We start from the raw sequence: 25,449 nt of genomic DNA, 5'->3' as shown, positions 1-25,449 counted from the left end.
AACAGCTAGGCACTCCTTTTCAGTTGTTGTGTAATTCGCCTCCGCAGATGATAAAATCCGACTCGCATAAGCAATAGGGCGTTCGACGCCGCCTTGCCACTGGACGAGGACTGCACCAAGGCCGATGTTACTGGCGTCTGTGTGTAGTTCAGTGTCGGCATATTCGTCGTAGTGTCCGAGTAAGGGCTCAGACTGGAGACGCTGCTGGAGCTCGGAGAAAACGCGTGTTTGCTCAAGGCCCCACATGAAGGGAATGTCGTCTTTTGTCAGACGAGTGAGGGGTTCGGCAATGTTTGCGAAATTTTGCACAAAGCGTCTGTAGTATGCGCAGAGGCCTAAAAATCGACGCACATCACGTTTGTTGGTAGGTGGTGGAAAATCTGCGACAGCCAATGTTTTGTCTGGGTCAGGCCGAATACCATCAGGGCTAACAAGGTGACCGAGGAACTTTAATTTGTTGAAACCAAAATGATATTTTTCTGGTTTCAGTGATAGGCCTGCCGTGCTAATTGCAGCAAACACACATCTAAAACGCTGCAAATGCTGCTCAAACGTTTGGGAGGGGAACAACGGCGTCGTCTAAGTAAACAAGGCATGCTTCCCACTTGAGACCGGAGAGCACTGTATCCATCATCCTCTGGAATGTCGCAGGGGCAGAACACAGACCGAAGGGCAGCACCTTGAATTCGTACAGACCATCAGGCGTTATGAATGCTGTTTTCTCTCGGTCCCGTTCATCAACTTCGATCTGCCAGTAGCCACTGCGTAAATCCCCAGAGGAGAAGTATCGGGCGCGTCGGAGGCGGTCTAGTGAGTCGTCGATGCGCGGAAGCGGATAAACGTCCTTTTTGTGACTTTGTTGAGTTTGCGGTAATCGACGCGAAATCGGAGAGTGCCGTCCTTATTTTTGACTAGTACAACGGGCGACGACCATGGACTGTTCGAGGGTTGGATTACGCCATCTTCGAGCATCTGCTTCACTTGAGAACGTATAGCCTATTGTTCCTTTTGTGATACTCGGTAGGCGTGGTGACGTACGGGTCGCTCAGCATGGTCAGTGAGAATGCGGTGCTTTACGGTTGGCGTTTGTTTTATCTTGGATGTAGACGTGAAACAGTCGCTAAACATGCGGAGGATACAGCGGATTTGCTCTTTCTGCGCACATGAAAGGTTCGGATTGACATCGACTGCATCGGCTACCGCGGTGTCACTTTCAACGGCTGCAGAAATTGGGGCTATCGTCGTACACGCTTCATCGTCAATGGATTCGAAATTAGCGATAAATGTTCACTTGGCCAAATGTTGGTATGCTCCACTAAAATTGGTTACCAACAACTCAGTCATCCCACGTTTAAATTGAATTATTCCGCGGGCAACGCAGAATAGCTGAGACAAGAGCACCGAAAGGTTGGCTTCAGCGATACCACTACTGTCATGGTCTATGTCGCCCTGTACTGTAACGAACATACTGTTGCGTGGCGGAAGTGTGACGGTGTCGTCGACAATGCGAAGCGCAGTATTCTGCGAATTGGTATCTCTAGGCTTCAGGCCATAGTCGTCAGAAAACGTAACGAGGCAGTCTCGAAGATTTATAACAGCGCCGTGCTCACGAAGGAAATCTATGCCAAGGATAACTTTCCGGGAGCATTCGGGAAGCACAACGAAAGAAGCAATGAACGTTAACTCACAGATTTGCAGCCTTGCGGTGCATCTCCCGATTGGTGTCAAGAGATGACCACCGGCTGTCCGAAGGTTTGGTCCATGCCCCCAAGAAGTCGTGACTTTCCTGAGTTCAGCCACAAGTTCAGCGCTGATAACTGAGTAGTCGGTGCCGGTGTCGACCAGAGCAGTCACTAGATGGTTGTCGACACGAACGGCAATGTCAGCAGAAACAGGTTTGTCAGCGATGTGAGGTGTCGGCTGAAAGGAATCGTCGAAGGTTGGTGGATGGGTTGGAGGAGGCTGTTTTGATGATAGCTTAACAGTGGTCCCACCCCTGGAGGCCGCTGATTCTAGTTTCTCCGGTGAGGACTTGGGGACCTAGCGGATCGTCCCGCAACAACATCGGCGAAAGTGGAGTATTGAATCGCGGACGTAGAGCGTCGAGGAGACGGAGAGCGTGATTGGCGTCGCTGAAGATTCGGAGACGGTAGAGTTGCCAAATACTCTGCGATGGCGCGGGGTCGTTCGCCGTCCCTGGGCCGACGAGCGTCTGGCCGAAATTCAGGTAGACCCATCTGTCTGTACGAGCACTCCCGGTACAAGTGATTTGGCTCATCACAGTGGTAGCATAGTGGCCGATTGTCGGAAGCGTGCCACACGCTAGATTTCTGCAAATTAGGTCGTGGATTCTCATAGTGTGGTGGGCCCGAGAAGTACTGCGGCATCTGCAGGCAAGTCGGTCGTTGGTTTTCATAGCGTGGCCCGCCCAAGAAGTGCTGTGGCGTCAGCAGGCTAGTCGGTCGGGGAAAATAGCTGGCTGCCGGTGCAGGGGTACGTACAGCTTCCGCATACGTTAGCAGAGAAGCTTCGGTTGGAGGTGGCACTGATGGTCGTACCAGCTGCCGCACATCTTCACGGACTTCTGTCAGAGCAGCCACTTGAGGCTGTGAAGGCACTGCGTGAAGCGTTTGCAGCTCGTCGCGTACAATGCTACGGACTAGCTCAGCAAGGTCTCTCACACTCGTGACATCGGGTGTTACCAAGGGTGCTGACAGACATGCAAGGTTGTCGGACCGCTCATATTGCGAAGACCACTGTCTTAGCACTCGCTCCATGGTCGTAGCTTCACGGAGGAATTCTGCCACGGTAGCTGTTGGGTTTCGCACAAGTCCTGCAAACAGCTGCTCCTTGACACCCCGCATCAGAATGCGTACCTTTTTGTCTTCCGTCATTGCAGAATCCGCTCGACGGAACAGACGAGACATTTCCTCAACGAACATGGCCACGCTTTCATTGGGTCTTTGATTGTGAGAATTGAGGAGACGTTCGGCTTGCTTTTTCCGGTCGGCTCTACCATACGTGTTCCGCAGCTGAGTGCAAAACACCGGCCAGGTTGTCAGGGTGGCCTCGTGATTCTCGAATCAATTACGCGCCGAATCCTCCAGGTAAAAATAGACATACCGCAGTTTCCGGTGCTCGTCCCACTCGTTGGCGATGGCGACTCGATCGTATTGGTCCAGCCAGTCTTCAACGTCTTCGTAGGGCTCCCCATGGAAAGGCTTTGGCGTTCGAGAGGCTGGTAGCCATGGTGCTGGCGGAGTCGCGGTCGGTTCAGTCTGGCTTGCAGTTGTCGCATATGCCATGGTTCTGGAGCGTTCCGGAAGAGGGCTGAATTGGGGTGGTAGGCCTAGTTGCCACCGACTGCGTAGAAGGTTGGCTGTTTCTACTAAGGCGTCGATGTTGGGACCGAGATTTTCCTCGTGGGAACAGTGCATAGACTATTACCCAGCCCCTCCACCAGTGTCACGTTACAACGTAACTGTAAGCTGTAGATAATGGCACACAAGGACGTCAAACTGATTCTAACAACGGCAGTATGACTATTGTTTTTCTCTGCACGCGCATCTTTGTCCTCTTCTGAACAGCGGCACATACAAGCATGCCAGCATCTGTGTAAATAATACTTGTAGAACTTGTACTAGTGGCAATATGATGAAAAAATGCGAGATGGTGGTACTTGGAGTGTTGACTATATCGACGAATGGACAGACAGACACATGGGCGAACGCACGGATGGCTGCACAGACAGATGGGCGCATGAACGAATGCATGGACGGACGCAGGTGTGGATGCGTTGACGAACGAAGGGACGGACGAGTGGGTGCACGAACAGACGCACACACGAACGGGTGGATGGATGCACGGACGGTCATACAGACGGAAGCAAGAACGAATGGGCGGACGAATGCTTCGCCCCACTCTCCATCATTCATTCCGTGGATATGCTACCATTTTTTTATTTAGGTTTCTGGCCTGTCCTAAAGCGTGCTATCAACATGTACGGCGCGGTTTCACCAAGGATGGTAACGTATTTGAAAAATTCGAAGTTCCCAGACTTAGTGATACACTTTTTCAGACGCTGGCGACATTGAGGCGACTCTATAAGGAGCGATTACTACTTATAAAGGGCTTGTCATGTTGGCGCTGGCCTGATTGAGCGTGTCGGCTGGCATCCACTGAGCGCCACGTTAAATTTATGGCTGTTTTTCATGCAGTTTTCTCTGATAGCCTTGACTGCGAAAGTCAGCGCAGTATCTATGCCTATTATACGAGAAATTCACCATGCAGACTGCGCAGACGAATTCCCAAGTTAGGGCGATGACTGGGAACACACATGTGCAACTTCATCAATAACATCGACCCCAAGGTGCGAAACCCCTCTTCCCACCGGATTTCTTCAGTGGGCACATCGGCTGGCAACCTGTGAATATTATGTCAAATTCATTGCTGTTTCTCATCCAGGTTAGTAACGTTGCTTCCGCAGTTGCATGCAAATACTTTTGCTTTCTCCAGCTGACGTGTCAATGTAGAGTGACTGAGATGCACTCTATTGCCTGTGATTTCGTGTTGTTGCTACTCATGCTATGTGATGACGCCGAGTCTAATTCAGCAGCTACCACTCTGCAGGTTCTAGTTTAACTGTTTCAGTGCTAGCAATACATTCAACGAAGGCTGGAGAATATTGAGGTCGAATTACAGAAAGTGGATGAAGATACATCTGCTATAAGTGAAATCAAGGACTTGAGCAGCGAACTAGATTCACGAGTTGCTGATTTGAAAGAATATTTGTCGACCTAGAAGATTGCAGCAGACGTAACAACTGAATTGGTTTGATTATAGCTGGAAAATCAAACGAATCAGACGTAGAGTTTTCCAAGCTTGTGCTGAAAGCAGTGTTTACGGATACATTTGACATGAAGGACATTTTGGCAGAATAAAATTATGCACCATCTCCCCGAAGGGAACCCTGATTGGATGCGAAGCAGCAGCGGTGCTCCCAGCGGTGACCTGGTTGAAACGGGCGTCGACGTGGGTGCTGGAAGAATGGCTGAGCTCGAGAAGTTCCGGAGGGTGATGCGGGTAACGGTAACTGTACGCAACGTTCCATCGTCGGAAACTTGCCTGACGTCAGCGACTCCTTGCAAGTGGCACAGACGTCGAAGTCGGACGGGTCCGTGCCGAACTCATGTCGAATTACTTCGGTCGCTGCCTCCAGCTGCTTTTGAACGGAACTGACGTTCGACAGGTGCTTGTCGAACCACAGATGATCTCCCGTGCGGCAACTGTGACTGAAGGTACGCTGGAGTAATTCTCGTCGGAAGCAGGCGTCAGCCTCAACGTTGCTGGTGGCGTTGGAGACGGGATTTGCATGCGGCGGCGAGACACCTCCGGATCGGCCGGTGGAGCCCGGCGAGTCGGCGAAGGGCGCGCCGCGCTTTCGAGACGTTGACGACGACGGTGACGTCGAGTAGTCGCCAGGGTTTACCTTCCGCTTTCGGCACTCCCACTCGGCTTTCTTGGCTCGCATCTCGTCGGTGTTACCCGCACGCCGTCTTTGTTCTCGAACACCATCAGCGTGCTTGACCCGCAACTCATCAGTTTCATTGTTCTTCCACTGCCACCATTTGCGTTCGGCTTCTCTGGCTAGCGCCTCATCGGTGTTCCAGGTGCGACAACGCCATTCATGAACTCGATCACCTCTGCTAACTCTTGCAACGCCGGCGGCAGCCGGGTTATAACCGTGCCACACGGGCACAGGAAATGGCATTCGGTAGTGAAGGAATACACTTCCCGAATGACATTTTTTTTGGGCGGAGTTCTTACACTTCTAAAGTGAATGACATTTGACTCGGATGATGTCGATCAAACCATCTTCTGTAGTGATCAATTGTAGAGTAGTAATAGAAAAATAAACGAGCATTTGGAAACTACATATACCTCCGAGAAGAATTAAATATAGAAATAACCATATTACGCTGCCGTTAGATTTAATTTGTTGCTTTGTTTCATGACGTTGCAATCGACCATGTAGCAACGTAAGCCAAAAGTAGTCAGATCCGCAGCGTAAAAATAAATTGGCGCTTGTCGCATTTATTTTACAGCGTCTACCAGCTGAAGATAAGTTTTAAGCCCTTGTTTGAGAAATTAGTGTGAATAAAAGATGCAGAAAGTTTTCTTACATCCCAATAAAATATATTTGCTTCATCAGCTGTGCCGTTGAGAGTACGCATTTCTCAGTTCTGCCGATGGCATTAGGTGACGAATGGCATTTGGGCGAATGCCATATTGTTCATACGTGTGGCACCGCGCGAATGGCATTTAATCTGAAGGCATTAGAAGGTAAATGCCATTTTCTTTGCCCATGCACTACCGGTATTAGGCCAAATCGCTTCTTCACATGTTTCGGCGCGCGAAGGAGCTTCGCTTTCCGCTGTCCTCTCCATCGCAGATAAACGAGCTGGAATGGTGTTCACTAGATGTGCGCTGGAACGTTGCGAGTGGTGGAGAGGCTGAAGCCAGAGAGAGGTGACACGCAGCAAGCGCGTGGCAAGTGAGGGAGAAAGTGACCTAATTACCTCACCGCGCATTACCTCACCCCAACAGTTGCACTGAGGGGAGCACGGTGTGGCGCGTTGGCACGCAGACACGCGCGGACAGCGTTACACTGCTAATCCAAGAGTTGCTTCGCATCTAAAATTCCCAGATAGGGTCGGAAGCAACCTAGCAACTATCGACCGGTTTTTATCAAACTGCGTGATCACCGTGAGAAACTAGACATACTAAAACATTGCTTTAGACTAAAAGGCAGCAACTACACTGCATCGGAAGACTACTCCCCTATTACAAGGCAGGTACGCAAGAAACTATGGGGAAGCACTGCATAATGTCGGAGGGTAGGCCAGAAAGTTAAGCTTATCTCCAACAAGATAAAGATTGGCAAAGAGCTGTTGACTTCGAATGATACCCAAGATGAAATAATCCCGTCACATGATAGCAGAGAAAAGTTTAAAAAAAGCAAAGAAAGCAATGAACTGACCGCAGGCAGAGTGAGTCAGAAAACTTAACGCTTTTGTGTTTGTACGCCCAAAACTTGGCAAACAAGTTTATTGACTCAATTTCCAAGTGGAGTGTCACAATCTCTTAGTTATATGTGTCACTGAAACCTGGTTTCATGAATATATCTTTGAAAACGACTTTCTGCCCTCTGGTTACTCGGTTATTCAAACCGACAGTTCATGTGGTGGTGGCGTGGCGCTCTTTATCTCAAAAGGCATTGAGTACACCACACTGCCTTAACTTCTTGAACCAGTGCGTGTCTCGTGTAAGATAAAGCTATGCATTTGTGTTTGTAGTGATTGGTGTTGTTTACCAGCCGCCCAATGAAGATGACCACTGCATATTGGCAATCACTGACTCTATTGTAAAGAACACACAGATTTCACGACGGCTACCTGATTATATGGGGGCATTTTACTGCACCCCACATTAGCTGGGTGCCCTTCACCACAACCGATCATGATAAAGTTACTGTAATTATTTGATCGACGACGCTGTATCCCATGAATTTACTCAAGTTGTTCACAGCGTCACTGCAGGTTCTTCAATCCTTGACCTTGTTTTCATTACGGCTAATATACTGAATAATGACTTTGCGTGTGCAGTTGTAGAAGGTCTTTGAGATCGCAATGCAGTCTTTGTTAATATTTTGGTTACTTGTGAACTAAGAAACCAGAATACAAAGTTGTCAATGATTTCTCACATGCCTACAATGAAGGTGTACTTTCACTTCTAGCAGATTCCTATGTCGATTTTTCGCTTTCCAGCAACAGATGTGGTGTGAGCGTGTTTGTAAAACACTTTAGTGTAATTGTGTCCAAATGTTCAGGAATATTTGTGCCAAACAAATGTGTCAAGCAAAATCCTATACGTCTATGACACAACTGAGAAAGAATACAGCTTATTCGCCATATAAAGCGACTATATCGCTGATGCTTATCCAATCCAAAGCACGATTTAATTTCATGTACATTAAAAAACACTAAAAATAATATGCATGAAGCGAGCGAGTTCTATTACAATAACACATTGTCAAAGTTCATTAAGAAAACACCAACCAAGTTTTGGAAAACAATTAATCTGCCTTCTGCGAGACCTCATTCATTCATTACTAAAATTGAAACATGTTCGAAAGCTGAAGCGATCTAAGAGGCCTTTGATAGTTATTGAATGTCTGTGTTTACCGCTGATAACGGCAATGTCACTTCTTTTGTCATGCCCTCTGTATCGGTAGCTATTTCGGATATTGAGATCAGTTGCTCCGTAATCGATAATGTCTTACTGAACATAGACACTGCCAAATTAGCGGGTCCAGAAGATATCCCTAACGGTTTTTTTTTCTGAAAATGTATACACTCTGAATGGTGTGCACGATACTTCATAAACAAATTCAAGAAATCACTTGACCCGGGACATTCAAAATACCGCCAATCATGTTGCTATATTAAAATCAAGTAATAAATAAATCATTTATTACTACAGACTAGTTTTGTTGTTAAATATCTACGTGTTGGAAGTTACTCGAGCACATTATTCAAGAGCACGTTATTCAATACCTAACTGACAATGCTATCCTTTCACAGCGTCAGCATGATTTTCACAGCAGTTTTTACACTGTCACACATTTGATCGAATTCACGTATGACCATGAACAAATAGACGCCATCTTTATTGATTATTGCAAAGCTTTTGACAAGGTATGCCGTGAAAAACTTATACTCAAACTTCAGAACTTTACCACAGGTTCACATGCTGGTAAATTACTTGACTTGAATATAGATTATTTGCACCTGAGGAGTCAGTTTGTTCGCTGTGACCACGAACAGTCATCATCAGCTCATATTTTCTCAAGTGTTCCACAAGGCTCTGTTTTGGGATCCTTTTATTCATAATTTAGAATAATGATGTCATTCAGGTTGTCACTAACACTCCAGTCATTCTTCTTTTAAATGCCGATGACTGTGTGTTGCATTCCACTGTGCGTATCATCACTCATCAATTGCGACTGGAGTAGAACTTGGGAAATGAAGCTTAATTTTCAGGAAACCATGACAGTAACTTTTACGAACAAAAAAAAGCCATTGCAATTAAATATGGCCATCCCGATCCTACACTAACCAAACCTAGCATAACATAACTTAACCTAACCTAGCTGTCCAGGAATTTGTGTACATTGGTCCTGTCATCTCGCCAAATTTTAAAGTGGCACACATTGACCTTATTTCTGCTAAATTGCTTTAAAAATTAGGTTTCCCAAAAAGAATGGTAAATGGCGCCACAAATGAAGATACGCTCATAGTCTTTAAGTCACTGGTCGGGCCTCTTCTTGAATATGCGTCAGTTGTATGGTCTCCACATCTTTCAAATGACATAGATAAACATGAGTCTGTTGAGCAAGACGCAATCAGATTAATATTTAACTGTGCCCCACCATTGTGGTCAGGTGACTAAGGTACTCGACTGCTGACCCGCAGGTCGCGGGATCGAATCCCGGCTATGGCGGCTGCATTTTCGATGGAGGTGAAACTGCTGTAGGCCCGTGTGCTCAGATTTGAGTGCACGCTGAATATCTCCAGCTGTTCTAAATTTCTGGAGCCCTCTACTACAGTGTCTCTCATAATCATATTATGGCTTTAGGACGTTAAAACCCACAAATTAACCATCAGTAATTTTTTACCGTTATGTTCGTAATTTCTCCCCTTCAGGTCCCTACCCTAATTTCTCGCTAAACCATTTAAAACACAAACATATGTTCGATCGGCTTATCATGCATCATAACATCATGCACAAAAAAATCTGTCCGCATAGCCACACCAATCTCGTTCAGCAGTCATACAAGTCATGTGACCCACCTATACAGTTCATTAAACAATGTGCCATTCGAATGCTTTATTGATTGTTATAAAATCTCTTTTTTCCCGTGCACTGTTGACACCTGGAATAATCTGGACATTTTCTTGAGACGACTACCTAATGGACAGTTTGTAAAACAAAGTGTCCAGTCATGTAATTTCATGTTTTCATTTTTGCTGTTGTTTTTATTTTTGTTCGCTTATTGCAACCACTTCTTTATTCGCTCATTGCAACCACACCTGCCATATCTCAATTATGAGACAGGAATAACTGTTAATAAATTAATAAATAAATAAATAAAGTTAACAAATTAATAAATAATCGATGGAGTGAGGAGTCTTAGCTGACCTTAAGAAAGACATTGACCACACTTGGTTCCTTAAGCGAGTAGCCTAAATCGCTCGGTACTCGTGATATATTTCATGAGCCGACATATAAATTGACCTGCTTTTTACATGAAACTCTTTGGGTCCCATTTATGTACATTAGTGGTACTAAAAATTGTGGCACGCTGTTTATTGATAGCTCTCTTTACAGCAGATCGTTACGCAGGACTGCTTTTTTATTTATTAGGCAGCGAAAATGGTCCTAATAGGCATGCGCGTATTCCCTCGTCTCCCTTGCACTTTTAAATACAATATAAGAGAGCATCCGAGTTGACGCTTACATTCGCCGTAGTACATAGCTGGTGACCCAACGTATGAGAGTGTTGTGTTTTCCACATGGCACCAAAATAGATTTGTTCTTGAATGGGTGTAGGAATGACTCGGTAACTTCAACCTGTAAATTCCTGAAAAATAAAGCAGACAAAAAAGTACGTGAGATATGCGAAACACTGTATGGGTACTGGAACAAAAAGCAAAAATTTTGAGTAGTTTATTGCCTTGGTGCTTGGTTAATTGTTGGCTGGTTGATTTATTGCAGTGTTATGCCAAAAGCTTAGTTAATAAAAAATGTAATCCGACTTTTTATTTACAAACCGTATCCACAATCAAGAAATGGGAAATAATAGCACACTATAGTGAGATTGGGAGGGACATTCAATATTGAAGTGATATGGTGGTGCGACAGTAGACATAACTGGTCCCTATAAGAGCAAAAAAAGTATTTAAATGTGTCTGTATTATACATTAATCTTAACGTCAACATAATGCCTGAAAATATTGAAGACTGACTGCGATTATAGCGTGAATTTGGCTAAAGTAATGCGTCAAGCTAGGAAAATATTATATGCACGAATGAAGACATCTAAAGTGTTGTACAAGGGGGGAAAGTACATCTTGCGTAGGAGTTACAAGTTATCAAATTTATGTTGCTTGCGTGTTAAGCCTCATTGAGCTATTCATTATAATTTACTAGATACAAGTAACTCCTTAGAATATAAAATTTCAAAAAAATTTGCATTTGCTGACAGGTATTAAAAAGTTTACCAGTTTATGTTGTAAGACTGCTATAGTAATGCATGGATCGGCTAACCACACCTCGTTTCTGTAGCTTTACAACAAATTAAGAACCCTCTAGTCAGCATGAAAAGCATAGCCGTGGCAGCAAAACTGAATGCTAACTATACTGCACTGGTAAATTTAAATGTTAGTTTGTAATATGATGAAACTACGACTTCGAATATTTTCCAAACGATAAAGTATATCATTGATTATATAAACAAATAGTTTGAACAGAAACCTGCAGCTATGAGACGTTCATTTGACAGATGGAATTTTCTTGGCAACGGTTTCGACGATCGAAATACATATTACAATATGTGTAATAGTTGCATAGGATCGAAAGCGCTTGTTTACATCAGGGCATTGCTGAACCTTTATACATGTTTCAGTTCATACCAAAAATCAAAGCGCCCCAATTTCAAAAAATCAGTTCACAAATTCTTCAAAAATATTTTCTCTGGAAAATAATTTTGCGTTATTACTCTCATTGAATTTGACATTGTCGCCTTCGAACAAATAGAAGTCCATGCCATAAAATTGTGCCTGATGTGGGTGCATAGAACGATGTGCTCCTTCTAGACATATGGTCAATGTATGATTGTTGACTCGATTCTGTAAGAGCTCTTCCATGTTGTTACGCTAGTGTTAGTGCTACGTAAATTGCAGAATGTGTATGTACCACTGGCGGAAGGCTAACGTAGAGGCATTGCAGGCTGCTACATAGAGGTCAGTTTCCTGCAGAACGGTGGAACACTTCCGCGAATAACAAAGCTCATTCTTCGTAAAAATAGGACGCTTCTTATCTTAAAAGACTAACAAAATAACATTTATCTACACTGTCCGAATAACTTTTTTGTTGTCTTGGAATTAATGTCAGCATTCTTTTTGAACTGATATGTCGTTCACACACCAGTTCAGACTATTTAAAATTTCCAAGAGTGCCCATAGTGAGGAAAAAAGCAGGCTAATCAAAGCTTTTGCATAACCACCTTCTCGGCAGTCTATGAGTAGTCGTGTTACTTAAAATGCACATACCTTTTATTTGCTCAGAACGGAGGGTCAAGTTCTTAAAAGGAACTTCTTTGATTGCATAGTCGAAGTATATGGCCCTACCTTCTGGTCCGTGACACTCGAGTTGCGGCATGGTTCGTTCGTTGTAAATAAAATTTCTATGAAGTGCCGTGACGTCCAGCACTTCCTCTGGAAATAAGAAATTGTACGTATATATATATATATATATATATATGTATATATATATATATGTATGTATGTATATATATATATATATATATATATATATATATATATATATATATATATATATATATATATATATATATATATATATATTTATTTATTTATTTATTTATTTGTTTATTTATTTATTTATTTATTAAATCTTGAAGTTAAGTAGCTGTAGGTGACTAATCAGAATACAGTTTCATCAAGTTACTTGTTTCATTAAAAACTGTACTGGCTAAAAATAACCAGGTTTCTTTGTACGCTGTGGAACAATAAAACCGTGAAAAGAAAACGCTGTCGACTATTCTGAGGCACAGCGAACCACAGCAATTGCCAACAAACATGCCATAAACCTTGTCCCGGCACAGGAACACTTGTGTCTGAGCGTTTTGAGCCACTGCATTTAAAAAGTTATCAGATCAAGCCCAATTCGCTGTTCAAACAGTAGCAGCTCCTACGGTTATGCTGGCGGCTAAGCTCAGGCGTTAAAGTGTGACTATGTGCGTTTCATTATCTGCTCTGTTTCTTCACAACATACAATTTGTTTCCGGAGACAGAAGTTTCAATCGCTACGTGGGTACGCCAAGCTCCTGTTTTAAAACACTCACACATGACCTCAACTTCGCAAATGCAAAAGAGGTAGACTCTGGCTTCGTGTCTAAGCCACTGAGCGTCATTGACCCGCTAAGGACGACCCTTCGTTGAAATAACCAAGCACATGAATCGCCGAGAGAAGGAAGAACACAGCTACAAAGCAGAGTGCAACAAGAAATGAATGGCAGTATTGGCAAAGAAGACAGACAAAAAACACCACGTCATATCCATGAAGTTAATGATATTAGAGAACGTTGCTCGAATGTAATAGGGTAAACTGCGAATTTTCCATTTGAATTCCTCTACTGTCATATAAAGACAGTAGAGGAATATTTTTTCTGCCGTCAATATATATAAATATATATACATATATATATATATATATTGTAGGCATCTATTATGCGCTTCATCCTCATCTGAACAGCAGTCAATCATCATCATATGTTCTGGCTGACAATCATCATCTGCTTGGCACGAGCGCTTCTTTGTCGGGTCCGTTGCACTTGTTCGTTCCCGAGTTCACGGCCAATAAACCTCGCTACAACCGAGTCGTCATACGTGGTGGAGGTGGATTGACGTTCCCAGTACCTCTACTTACAACGCCTACTCGCTGGAGCTCCGTTCAGGCCGCCGCTTGGACCCTCAGTCCGCCAGCATGTCTCAGAGTGAGTGGGTGGATGCCCTTTCGGCTCCCGTCTCTGCGCCGCAAGCCGTCTCTGCGCCGCAAGCCGTCACTGCGCCGCAGGCCCCTCCTCTTTACATCGTAAACCACCAGCGTGACCCTCCGATCTTCGCTGGTCTCCGCGGCGAAGATGTGGAGGACTGGCTCGATAACTACGAGCGGGTCAGCGCAACTAATCACTGGGACGACTCTAACAAGCTCCGCCGAGTATCACTTTATCTCACGGGCGTTGCCAAGACATGGTTCTTGAACCATGAGATCGACCTCACCGACTGGCCTGCCTTCAAGCAGCAGCTTCGCCAAGTATTCGGCACACCAGCCGTTCGATCTGCTCTAGCGAGGAGGGCCCTAGATACTCGCCAACAACATCCCGGCGAGTCATACACATCTTATATCGAGGATGTCCTTGCGCTTTGCCGGCGCGTCAATTCTTCGATGTCCGAGTCGGACAAACTGCGCCACATCCTGAAGGGCATCGGAAGCATTGCCTACAATGCCCTTGTTGCCCAGAATCCTTCTACTGTCACGGACGTCATCTCTACGTGTCAGCGTCTCGACGAACTTGATTCTGTTCGCCTTCAGTCGGGCAATAGTGAACACCGTACCGCAGACCGGGACCTGCGTGACATGATACGGGAGATCATACGAGAAGAACTTCAATCAATGGGTATCTCAAAACATTCTCCATCTGTCACACAGCCTTCAAGCATGGCCCTCCGTGACATCGTAAGGGAGGAACTAACATCATTCACCGGTCCAGCCTACGTCCAGCCACCTCCGTCTAGCCCTCCAACGTACGCGCAAGTTGCGGCCGCGCCTCCTCGCAACGTAAGCTCTACTTCACCGCTGCCATCATTCACGCCGGTTGCTGCTGCACCACCGGTCCACTTTCGGCCAATCCCACCCGAACCTCCGTCAGTCCACTTGAGTGCGCTACTCCCGGTGTGCCGAACGCCCTCTACTACCCGCCTTGGCGCCCGTCTCGCCCAACATGCTTTTACTGTGGATATCGTGGCCATATATCGCGCTTCTGCCGCAAGCGCCAGCAGGACGAGCGTCGCGGGTACGACATGCGCGAACGGGACTTTTCCAGAGGGGACTCTTACGCTCGGAGTTATTCATCTGGACAGCAGCGGTCTCCATCTCCGCCCGCGTCGACTGAGACGCGGAACACTTACCGTTCAAGCCGACGCCGATCACCTTCGCCCTTCCGTCGCTCCTCCTCTCCTCTTCGGCCAGCCTCGTTTACTACTGATAACCGGTCGTAAAACTAAATGATGCAGTTTTCGGAGGAGAAACTGCATGTAACAGTAGGACTCATATTCCTCCAGCACGCCCGTTCAACATGGTTTCTGCTACGGTGGAAGGAGTTCTCGTGGACGCTTTGGTGGACACCGGTGCTACAGTTTCTGTGATTAGGTATGATTTGTGCAAACGCCTGAAGAAAGTAATGACACCTTATATTGGACCCAATCTAGTCGAAGCCCAGGGGAACGCTATCCGCCCTTTTGCTCTTTGTACTGCTCGTGTGTTTATTGATGACATTTTGCATTACATCGAGTTCACTGTGCTTACTCGGTGCTCTCACCAGCTGATTCTAGCGTGGGACTTCCTATCTTCTTCTTCAGCCGCTATATGTTGTGGTGAACGGACTCTGCACCTAACTAATACGGACTCCATGTTCGACGAAGGCGTCTACAAGCCTCTACGCCTGTTCGCTCGCGAAGATCTCGAACTACCGCCACACCAAGAACGAATTGTGACCCTGATTTCTAAGGACATCGACCACGGTGACGTCTTGGTGTCCCCTTCGTCGACTTGCGTCGCAAAAGGCATAGCCCTTGCATCAGGTGTCGTACGCTTTCACCATGGCTCCGCGCTCGTCATTGCTACGAATGAAACGCCAGAGAAAGTTCTTCTGCCAGAGGGCACTGCAGTAGCCTGTGTTGTGGATGCTGAGCCTGTCAGCGTCACGCCACTTAATCCTGCCTCTACCAACGACCGTTCTATGAGTAAGCCTGCCTCATCCTCTCCCTTCACAGCTCTTATCAGTGATGACTTAACAGCTATGCAGGCGCAGCAGTTGCTTGCGTTATTAACGAAACACGCCGATTCTTTCGACACCTGCTCCTCAACGTTGGGCCGAACTACCACTGCAGCGCATCGCATTCAGACGGAGGGAACATCTATTGTACATCGCCGCCCGTACCGCGTGTCTTTCGCTGAGCGAAAAATCATCGAGGAAAACGTCGCTGACATGCTCCAACGAGAAATAATTCGTCCATCAACTAGCCCTTGGTCATCCCCTGTTGTTTTGGTACGGAAAAAAGATGGCTCCGTGCGCTTTTGCGTTGATTACCGGGCACTTAACAACATCACACGCAAGGACGTATACCCCATGCCACGCATCGACGACGCCCTTGATTCACTGCAAGGCGCCGAATACTTTTCAAGCCTTGATTTGCGTTCGGGATATTGGCAAATTCCCATGCACGATGACGACAAAGAAAAAACGGCATTTGCAACCCCCGATGGCCTATACGAATTTAACGTGATGCCTTTCGGGCTCTGCAATGCGCCCGCGACGTTTGAACGCATGATCGACACCGTCCTGCGTGGTCTAAAATGGAAGACGTGTCTCTGCTACCTTGATGACATTATCATCTTTTCATCAACGTTTTCTCAGCACCTGAGCCGCTTGGATGACGTCCTAACATGCCTCGCCGGTGCGGGTCTGCAGCTCAACACTAAGAAGTGCCGTTTCGCCACCAAATCCATCAAGGTTCTCGGGCATGTCATCAGCAAGGACGGTATTCGCCCTGACCCCGAAAAGATCGCTGCCGTCCTTCGATTTCCATGCCCCACAAGACTTAAGGATTTGCGAAGTTTTCTTGGCCTCGCATCATATTTTCGTCGCTTCATACAAAATTTCGCTTCAATAGCTGCGCCACTTCACAAACTACTTGCATCTAATGCACCCTTTGTGTGGTCCGAAGAATGTCAGTCGGCGTTTCAACTATTGAAGAAAGCTTTGACGTCAGAGCCTGTACTCTGCCATTTTGATGACACCGCCCCAACACTCCTGCATACCGACGCCAGCGGTTGCGGTATAGGTGCTGTTCTCCTCCAACGCGATAACTCTGGACGGGAAAGGGTCATTGCATATGCTAGCCGAGTGCTAACTTCTACCGAAAAAAACTATACCATCACTGAGCAGGAGTGCCTCGCTGTGGTTTGGTCCATACAAAAGTTCCGTCCTTATCTGTACGGCCGTTAATTCACCATCGTAACGGACCACCACGCCTTATGCTGGCTTTCTACAATGAAGAACTTGTCCGGACGCTTGGGTCGTTGGATTTTACGCCTGCAGGAGTATCAGTTTGAGATTATTTATAAATCGGGCAAAAAAAACATCAAGACGCCGACGCTCTTTCTCGTTGCCCACTACCTACAGCGTCGTTCGACACTCCAGCTGCCACCTCCAACGACACCAGTGCGGACGTAACTCCCACTTCTGTTGCCTTGCTCGCCTCGCTGTACCAACCGCCAATCGACGATGAACAACCCTTCAGTTCTCACCAGCAGGCTGACCCGTATTGTCGGCGCATTATAGACCACCTTTCAGGAGCTACGCGTCCACCCAATGCACGCCTTCATCGACAACTCGAGCACTTCAAGTTTCAGGACGGTGTGCTGTATCGTCACATATATCATCCTGACGGCACACGCTGGGTACCTGTTCTGCCACGCGCTCTTCAACATCATGTACTTAGCGCCTTTCATGACGATTTAACTGCTGGCCACCTAGGCTTTCAAAAAACCTACGACCGCATTCGAAGCCGCTTTTATTGGCCTGGGATTTCTACCAGCGTAGCAAAGTACGTGGGTTCCTGCTCTCCATGCCAACTTCGCAAACTTCCGACATCTCCCCCAGCTGGTCAGTTACAGCCAATGACGTGCCCTACAACACCTTTCGAGGTCGTCGGTGTCGATCTTTATGGACCCCTTCCTGTTACTGGTGCTGGAAATAGATGGATAGTCACCGCCGTAGACCATATGACACGCTACGCCGAGACAACTTCAGTAGCTACTGGTTCAGCATCGGAAGTTGCTGACTTCGTCCTTCAGGCCATAATACTACGTCATGGTGCACCTCGTGTACTTCTGAGTGACCGTGGAAAGGTGTTCTTATCACAGCTTTTAGGTGAAGTTCTTCGCGTTTCTGGTACCACACACAAGATGGCGTCTAGCTACCATCCTCAAACAAATGGTCTGACCGAGAGATTTCATCGAACCCTTGCCGACATGATCGCCGTATACATTCAACCGGATCACAGAAACTGGGATAAACTTCTACCGTTCGTCACTTTCGCCTACAACACCGCTGTTCAGCGCACAACAGGCTACTCACCGTTTTATCTCGTTTACGGACGTTCGCCTACTTTCTTTATCGATGTTTCCTTTTTCACAAGCAATGGCCCTACATCACCATCTTCTTGCGAAGAATATATTTCTCGCCTTGCCCAGTGCCGCCAGCGCGCTCGTATGAACACGGAAGCTACGCAACAAGCAAGGAAGGCCGTCTACGACACCTCTCATCGTGTGGTATCATTCCGACCGGGTGACGAGGTGCTGCTATTGACACCAATTCGCACACCTGGTCTCTGCGACAAGTTCCAGCCTCGATTCATCGGCCCATATGTTGTTTTAGAGCAGACTTCACCTGTCAACTATCGTGTGACGCCTCTTGTCGTGCCCTGACAACGCTCAGCTTGTGTTTAGTGCGTTGTCTCTGACCCCAGTTTCAGCGGAGCGATGTCGTGTATTACGGTCATGATGCATGATCCATAGCAGTCTCTCCAAAAGTATGTGCAATGACTGATCCATCCCTCAGAGACGAGTAATAAAAAACGGAGAATGCTGAAACAACACATCAATGGCTACGTGCACGAGTAGACTGCAGCACGTCATGTGTGCGTGAGCTTGTTTACGCATGATGTTCTTGGTGCCGCAGTTACCGCAGCACCGAAATTGTACACGTTTCCCGCATGAAGCTTTTCACACGGCGTTCCTCGTCACCTTGACTACCCGCCCGCAGCGGCCAGGCTGGCCGCTTCCACGGGGGGGGGAATCAGTGTAGGCATCTATTATGCGCTTCATCCTCATCTGAACAGCAGTCAATCATCATCATATGTTCTGGCTGACAATCATCATCTGCTTGGCACGAGCGCTTCTTTGTCGGGTCCGTTGCGCTTGTTCGTTCCCGAGTTCACGGCCAATAAACCTCGCTACAACCGAGTCGTCATAATATATATATATATATATATATATATATATATATATATATATATATATATATATATATATATATATATATATATATATATATATATATATAAGTGAGAGCAGTGTATACTTGAGGGCTCGTTTATTCGTGTTTTGACACTATATTAATGAAATCTAACAGGTAATAATGCCAAGGAAAGTAAAGGGGAGGTTATTGGACCGCATCGTAAGGTAAATGTGAAAAAAGAAAAGAGGATGAAAAGATAACTTGCCGTGGGCAGAAACCGAACCTGCGACATTCGAATAACGCGTTCGATGCTCTATCACTGACCTACCACGCGGCTATCCCCCCAGCCACTTTATTCGGTATATGTGTGAATTTAAACATTGGAGTGTCAGTCAGCGCCATCTGTAGCCATGAAGGCGAGTGTGGCACCCTCTTTTATGAGCCTGTGTGGTGTCACATAGCATGTGAACTTAGCATGTACGAGCTAGCATCGGACCAATAGTCTCTCGTGTGTATATATATATATATATATATATATATATATATATATATATATATATATATATATATATATATATATATGTGTGTGTGTGTGTGTGTGTGTGTGTGTGTGTGTGTGTGTGTGTGTGTGTGTGTGTGTGTGTGTGTTTTGTGTGTGTGTGCAAACTGTATTGAAGTTACATTTGATGACATAAACTTTGAATTCCCATGACATCATTTCATATGACGTCTGTCCGTCCATGCGTCCATCTTCCGGCGAAAAGAAAGAAGGCGTGTGAAATCCAGTGTTCAAAAGTGGTCGCAATGTTTCAAGTGCATAAACATTCTCACAGAATAAAAAAACAGCTGGAAGTTACGTTGTTAACATGGTGTTCTCGGCCAAGAACAAAATCTGACGCGTGTGCGCGTTGGTGAACCAGAAATGTGACAAACAGTGTGGTGTATGAATGAAATGAACTTTACTTGAGCCAGGCTCTTTGTACTTCATCCCTAAGGCGGGTGGCCTCCTCAGTCCAGGGAGACATGACTCGCTGCCGCTGCTCGAGCCCAATTCGCCAATCGTAGCTGGTTGTCAGGGTCTTGCCTCAGCAGCAAAGCCTCCCACTTGCCTTCGAATGCTTCCTCTTTGGCCGTTTCTTTCACTTCGTTTGCGTTTGCACTTAGCGGTAACAACAGTGGTATGTCCGGATTGTTTCGACACTCCATCACCATGTGGCACAGAGTGTTGCGCGTGTTTGGAGGACAAAACTTGCAATACACACAAAAATTCTAGCCGCACACAAGCTCCAATGTCTTAACTGTGCAAACAATGCAGTGTATAGTATTCCTGAGACATGTCACCATGTGTATGGCAGATGTATTGCTGGCAGATGTACTACCATAAGGCAGAATGTTAAGGGAACATACGTACGTCGAGTTTCAAAGGGCGCCCTACGACAAATATAGCACAACGCGATGAGTGCACATTGCATACTGTGTTGCGATGAGTGCATTGCGATGAGTGCACGTGCATACTGTGTCTTATTAAAAATATTGGCATAATAACTGAACTTCCAGAGAGGTAATGGAAACGTATTACACTGACAAGCTAAAAGAAAACAGCGCTAGCCATACATCTATTGCCTTGCTTGAGGAAAAAGTTTAGCTCTTTTCTTCAATGAGCACGTGATCACAAGTTATGCCATGTGCACTGTTGAGTAAATTTAGGAGCTTGCTCTTAATGTTTGCGTCTTGTCCGGCGGCGGCGTGTACAGCAGTGTTGCCAGTGTACACACTTCTCCGCTCGCCGCTGAATTTTCAATAACCCCCACACTCACCTCCTAGCGACTACCTCCACTTCATTCTCGTCGCTTCACAGGCGCGGCAGCACGTGACGAGAATTCACGATGGGTGTTATGCTTGGTTACCGATATCCCCCAAGCCCCAACACCTGCGTGCTTTCAGCACCGTTGGAGAACTTCTGATAGCTTCACGTCGGCCATTTATGAGTGTTAGGCATTCACTAATGCGATCGGCTTGTATGGCATAAAGGAGCAGGTGGTTAACGTGCCGATAAACAAGGCCAACCAACACTGTGCAGTGCCTGCCGCGGATCGTGGGCAACAACGCTGTCATCAAGGCATACATCAAGTGACGGCTCGTTAACAAGCATTCCTATGAAATGGTCTCTCCAAGAAACGCCCCGTGTCCCTCCGAGCAAGCTCCTCCAACATCATCCACTTTGTGGATATGGTGAAAATTCTTTTTTTACCAGATGGCGCAGATCTGACGATTTTAAATGAACATTTGAAAGCTGTCAGACTTCACCGATTCGTGTTTCTAATCTTTGTTCTCGTTTGCCTGCACAAAAACTTCAAGATGAATATGATCGAACTATGCCGAATGGCAGTTTTGCTTTATATAGACGTGGCATCTGGTGAGGACTCTGAAATCAGAAAAATAGCTGCATGCCCCTTGTCACAAACGACTCCAATTTTCGGATCATCCGCGGGCCCCATCTTCCAAGGAAGGGCGCTTTTGTGTTGGGAGGACGACATCCGGCGACTAACGACCCAGCGTGGCGCCGGCTCGTCTTCCCTGCACCTGTACCAAAAGGGGCACCGGCGGTCTAAAAAAGGAAAATTACCCCCAGATGGGACGGGAGCACGTGTACACCCCTGAAGAGGTTTGAACTGCATCGGAATAGGCAGTTTACGTACAGCCAGCTACAAGTGCGGTCGTCTGTGTCGCGAGTCTCGCGTAGGCGACGAGCATGGAGTGACCCGCGCAACGTATTGAGACGGCTGCAATTCCGGGCACCCTCGTCGTCTACCAAGCCGGCGGAACCTTCAGCAGCACCCGTCAACTCCCCTATGTGCACCAAGAGCTGGCCTGGTCCGTATGGAACTTTTTATTGTGACTTTTTTTAAATCGTTAATTTATTGTAACCAGCCTTTTTTTAAATATTTGTAGTGTGCGCTGCGTCGCACGTTGAAATTCAAAAGCGCCACCATGAGCATTCTGTAATTATTTCCTTGTATCTCTTTTGATTCATGTCATGAGTTTAAAATTCCGTGTATTTGTCTTTAGTCTGTATCTTTTGTAGTGTTCTTTAGCATATTTTGTTATATAGCTGTTCTTTCCATCGCGCGTATCAGTTTCCTCTTTTGTTATTTTTGTTAACTCCTGCCTTTGTCCTCGCTTCAATTAAATGCTTGTTCGTTTTGTATAAAACCTTCGTGTCTGCTTATGAGTGCGTCGATCAGGCTCAATCATCACCACACGTGCGACCCCGCACGGGTCGACCGACCTGCAAATAAATTTGAAATGTGCCACTTCGAGGCCTTTCAGGCGTCGCAGGCCGAAGCGTAAAGTGGAAGCCTGCGAGTCTGCCGCACGTCGATGTTGGATCGGCGGGGCCTCACCCGAAGTGTGTAACACCCCTCTAGCATCACCATTAACGTTACTGTATATGCTACCTTTAGGTAACAGAGTTGCGCCTCTGACGGAACTCGCCGGTCGCGCCACCATTTGCCGAGCGCGCCCACGTGCGCAAAAAGCGCCCGTTTAAAAGAAAAGCCAACTTCACGGCCACGCAAGTGCTGACGACCGCAGCGCCCCCACTGCTACCACTGCACTGTCAAGCCATACGTTTGGTGAAACGCAAGGTGGTTTAGGCTCGCACAGTGCGGAGTGTTTGTCGGTGTTGCGGTGCTGTTTCCTCCTGCCCATTTTAGTTTTTTAAAAGAAGATAGTCTTTCTTGGGGACCTTCGACACAAAAACTTTGATCTGTCTGTCTGTACATTTGACTGTTTGTCCACCGTTACCACGAACCAGTTACTTCAAACAGCACCAACCGATACCCTGAACAGCCGACCCGATCAGCAGTGCCCACCAATGTGGCTCAAGTATCAGCGTTCTTACGCTGCGATTGTATATTAAAAAAAACAATCATTGCGCATATCTGAGGTACCATAACAACACGTCGATGTTTTGTATGTGTGCCTTTATACTAGATAACGAACACACATGTAATTCTAAGGACCGTAGCGTTCAACACGCTGCGCTGACAGTGCGACGCGAGGCTCAAAAAGACGAGTTTTACCAACGCTTTGCTAAAACTAATGTCCCTAGATGAAACAAGTTTCCAAGGTAGCGACACCTTTCCCTTTCCTCTTCGCCTATGTTCCTGAAGCGCCCCCTAAAAGGTTTAAAACTTTCATCCAAAAGCGAATGTTTGGGTTCCGTTGCTACGGTGAATAGATGTAAATGAAACAAAATAGAACGAAATAAGACCTAGAATAAACAGTTACCTTTATGAACATAAACGGCACAACACAAGAGCAAGCGGGATGCGCGTTTCTCAACCGGCAACGTTGTGCAGTTCTATACTTTACACCACTAGCCATGGCGTCTCGCGTAGTACATTTTAGTTCCACGGCCGCGGTATTTCCTCCAGCTCTAACTAGTCCACTTCTCTGATTGTGTTTTGTTCGTGCTGTGACACAGTTAACGTGCTTCTTGCTGGATCCTGTAAGTGGCCACAGGGCGTGACGTTGTGACGATTGATTACAACCGGCTTGTGCACACGCAAGAAAAAAAACTACGACCAGACTGGTACGAACACTCGTCCAGCAGCACTGCGATGACGTTTTTTTTTAAATGTGCCCGTTTGGACAATCGTGATGCAAAGTGATTCTGATGTGGTGCTGGGAACTTCCTGAAAAGTGAGAGTTCTACTGGTGAGGTATCTCGAAGCAGCGCGTTTCGGCTCAAGCGGGAACTGGTCAAGAAAGAAAGGTTTCTGAAGGTGCGTTGATTACAACCTACAGCGGCTCTGTATACGTGCATACCCACATGTATTTTTACCAACTGGCATGCACTAGACACGCATTAGACGCGCGCCTGGCATTCCAATAAAAACCGACAAGTGAACTCGCTTCGCAGATCCGCGTCGACATACGTTGACGGAGTTACACGAAAGCATTCGCGTGAAATGGTTCATAGTTGCACTTCATGGTGCGCTTCATCTCGGAAAGCACGAGGTAAGTTGAAGAGAGCGAAACCACTTTCTGTTGTTTACAACAATGCAGCAATGCTGAAAAACGCAGATGTTGCATTGAACGAGCATGGCGAAACAATCTTGGTCGACTTAGCGCACACCGAAACGCTCCTCCTCTTCAGTTTATGTTGTGGCTACGATTTTGTTTTTGGTCACGGCGAGAATCCGGCTGGAGCCATATGCGCATGCGTACTCGTTTTGAACCTTTTGCATAACAATAAATAACACCACCAGTCATTTGCAAGATCACGTGCAAGTAATGCACCAATTACAGGCACGGATGGCAGAGAAAAAGAGGAGTAATCGAGAGAGTGAGGAGGACGGCTCGAGAACAATGAGTGACGCTACCTTGTTTCATCTAGGGACCTTAGCTAAAACGACACGGTGGTGGCACCTGCCCATCACTTTGCGTTTGACACCTTGTCGCCTCCGAGAATGCACGCATCTTTCTCCGCAGGCGCGCAGGCTGCCTTCGTTTTCGAAGATAACTGCCAGATGGCGCTCGTGGCTAACGTGCTGTTCGTGGCTAACGTAAGTTCGGTTCAGGCTGTCACGGTGGATGGACGTGTTTTAGATGCGTAGCATCTAATACTCGAGGCTTGTAGTGCGGCGCCGTCCGCAAGCTTCCTCCTCCTTCTTCCACCATCTGTGCATCCCTTCCTCCTTTACACACCGCGCGCGCTTCACTCCTCCATCATCTGTGCACCCTTCCTCCTCTACACACCGCGTGTGCTTCTCCTCTTCACGAACATTCGCTAGCTGTATAATGTAGCGCGCATGCACCGTCACGCTTCGAGAACATCGGCAGCTGACGCGCGCGCTTGCGCCGTCGCGCTTCGTGAACATCGGCAGCTGACGCGCGCGCATGCGCCGTTGCGCTTCTCCCCCTTCTCGAACATTCGACAGCTGACAGTGCATGCGCCGTCGCGCTGTATATATACTCAAGGTCGGCGCTCGCTCGCTCAGTTGCCGCTCGTCGGTTGGTTTGTACGGCGCGTCGACGTCTAAGGTCGCGGTGAAATGAATTCCAACGAATCCACAAACACAATGATCGACGTCCCTTCGACCAGCGCCGCCCTTTCGCATACGTGTGTACGTGTTCACTCATTTAACACCCCCTCCTACAACCACGTTAACCAATTTAGCCATCGACCCAAGTAAGTCGCAATTTAACACCCTCATTTCACAACCACGTTAACCAATTTAGCCATCGACCCAAGTAAGTCGCACTTTAACACC

The 25,449-nt window shown here is 46.7% G+C and overlaps 1 protein-coding gene across 5 annotated transcripts in view; it reads right to left on the bottom strand.

Moving 5' to 3' along the window:
- LOC142786439 (receptor-type tyrosine-protein phosphatase T-like) overlaps positions 1–25,449 on the bottom strand; it is a 253,813-nt gene that overhangs the window by 171,938 nt on the left and 56,426 nt on the right. For 4 of the 5 annotated variants that reach the window (XM_075884121.1, XM_075884119.1, XM_075884118.1 and 1 more), the window contains exons 6-7: positions 12,393–12,557; positions 10,580–10,702 (exon numbers count right to left, since the gene is read on the bottom strand). The exons of the other annotated variant lie outside the window; for it this stretch is intronic. In XM_075884121.1, coding sequence (XP_075740236.1) covers positions 10,580–10,702; positions 12,393–12,557 — 288 coding nt within the window. The remainder of the gene's footprint in view (positions 1–10,579; positions 10,703–12,392; positions 12,558–25,449) is intronic. 5 annotated transcript variants of the gene reach the window in all.

The sequence above is a fragment of the Rhipicephalus microplus genome, unplaced genomic scaffold (assembly GCF_043290135.1).
Source record: "Rhipicephalus microplus isolate Deutch F79 unplaced genomic scaffold, USDA_Rmic scaffold_24, whole genome shotgun sequence".
NCBI lineage: Eukaryota > Metazoa > Arthropoda > Arachnida > Ixodida > Ixodidae > Rhipicephalus > Rhipicephalus microplus.
The sequence above is the reverse complement of the archived record's forward strand: the minus strand, read 5'-3'. Positions and strand labels throughout refer to the sequence as shown.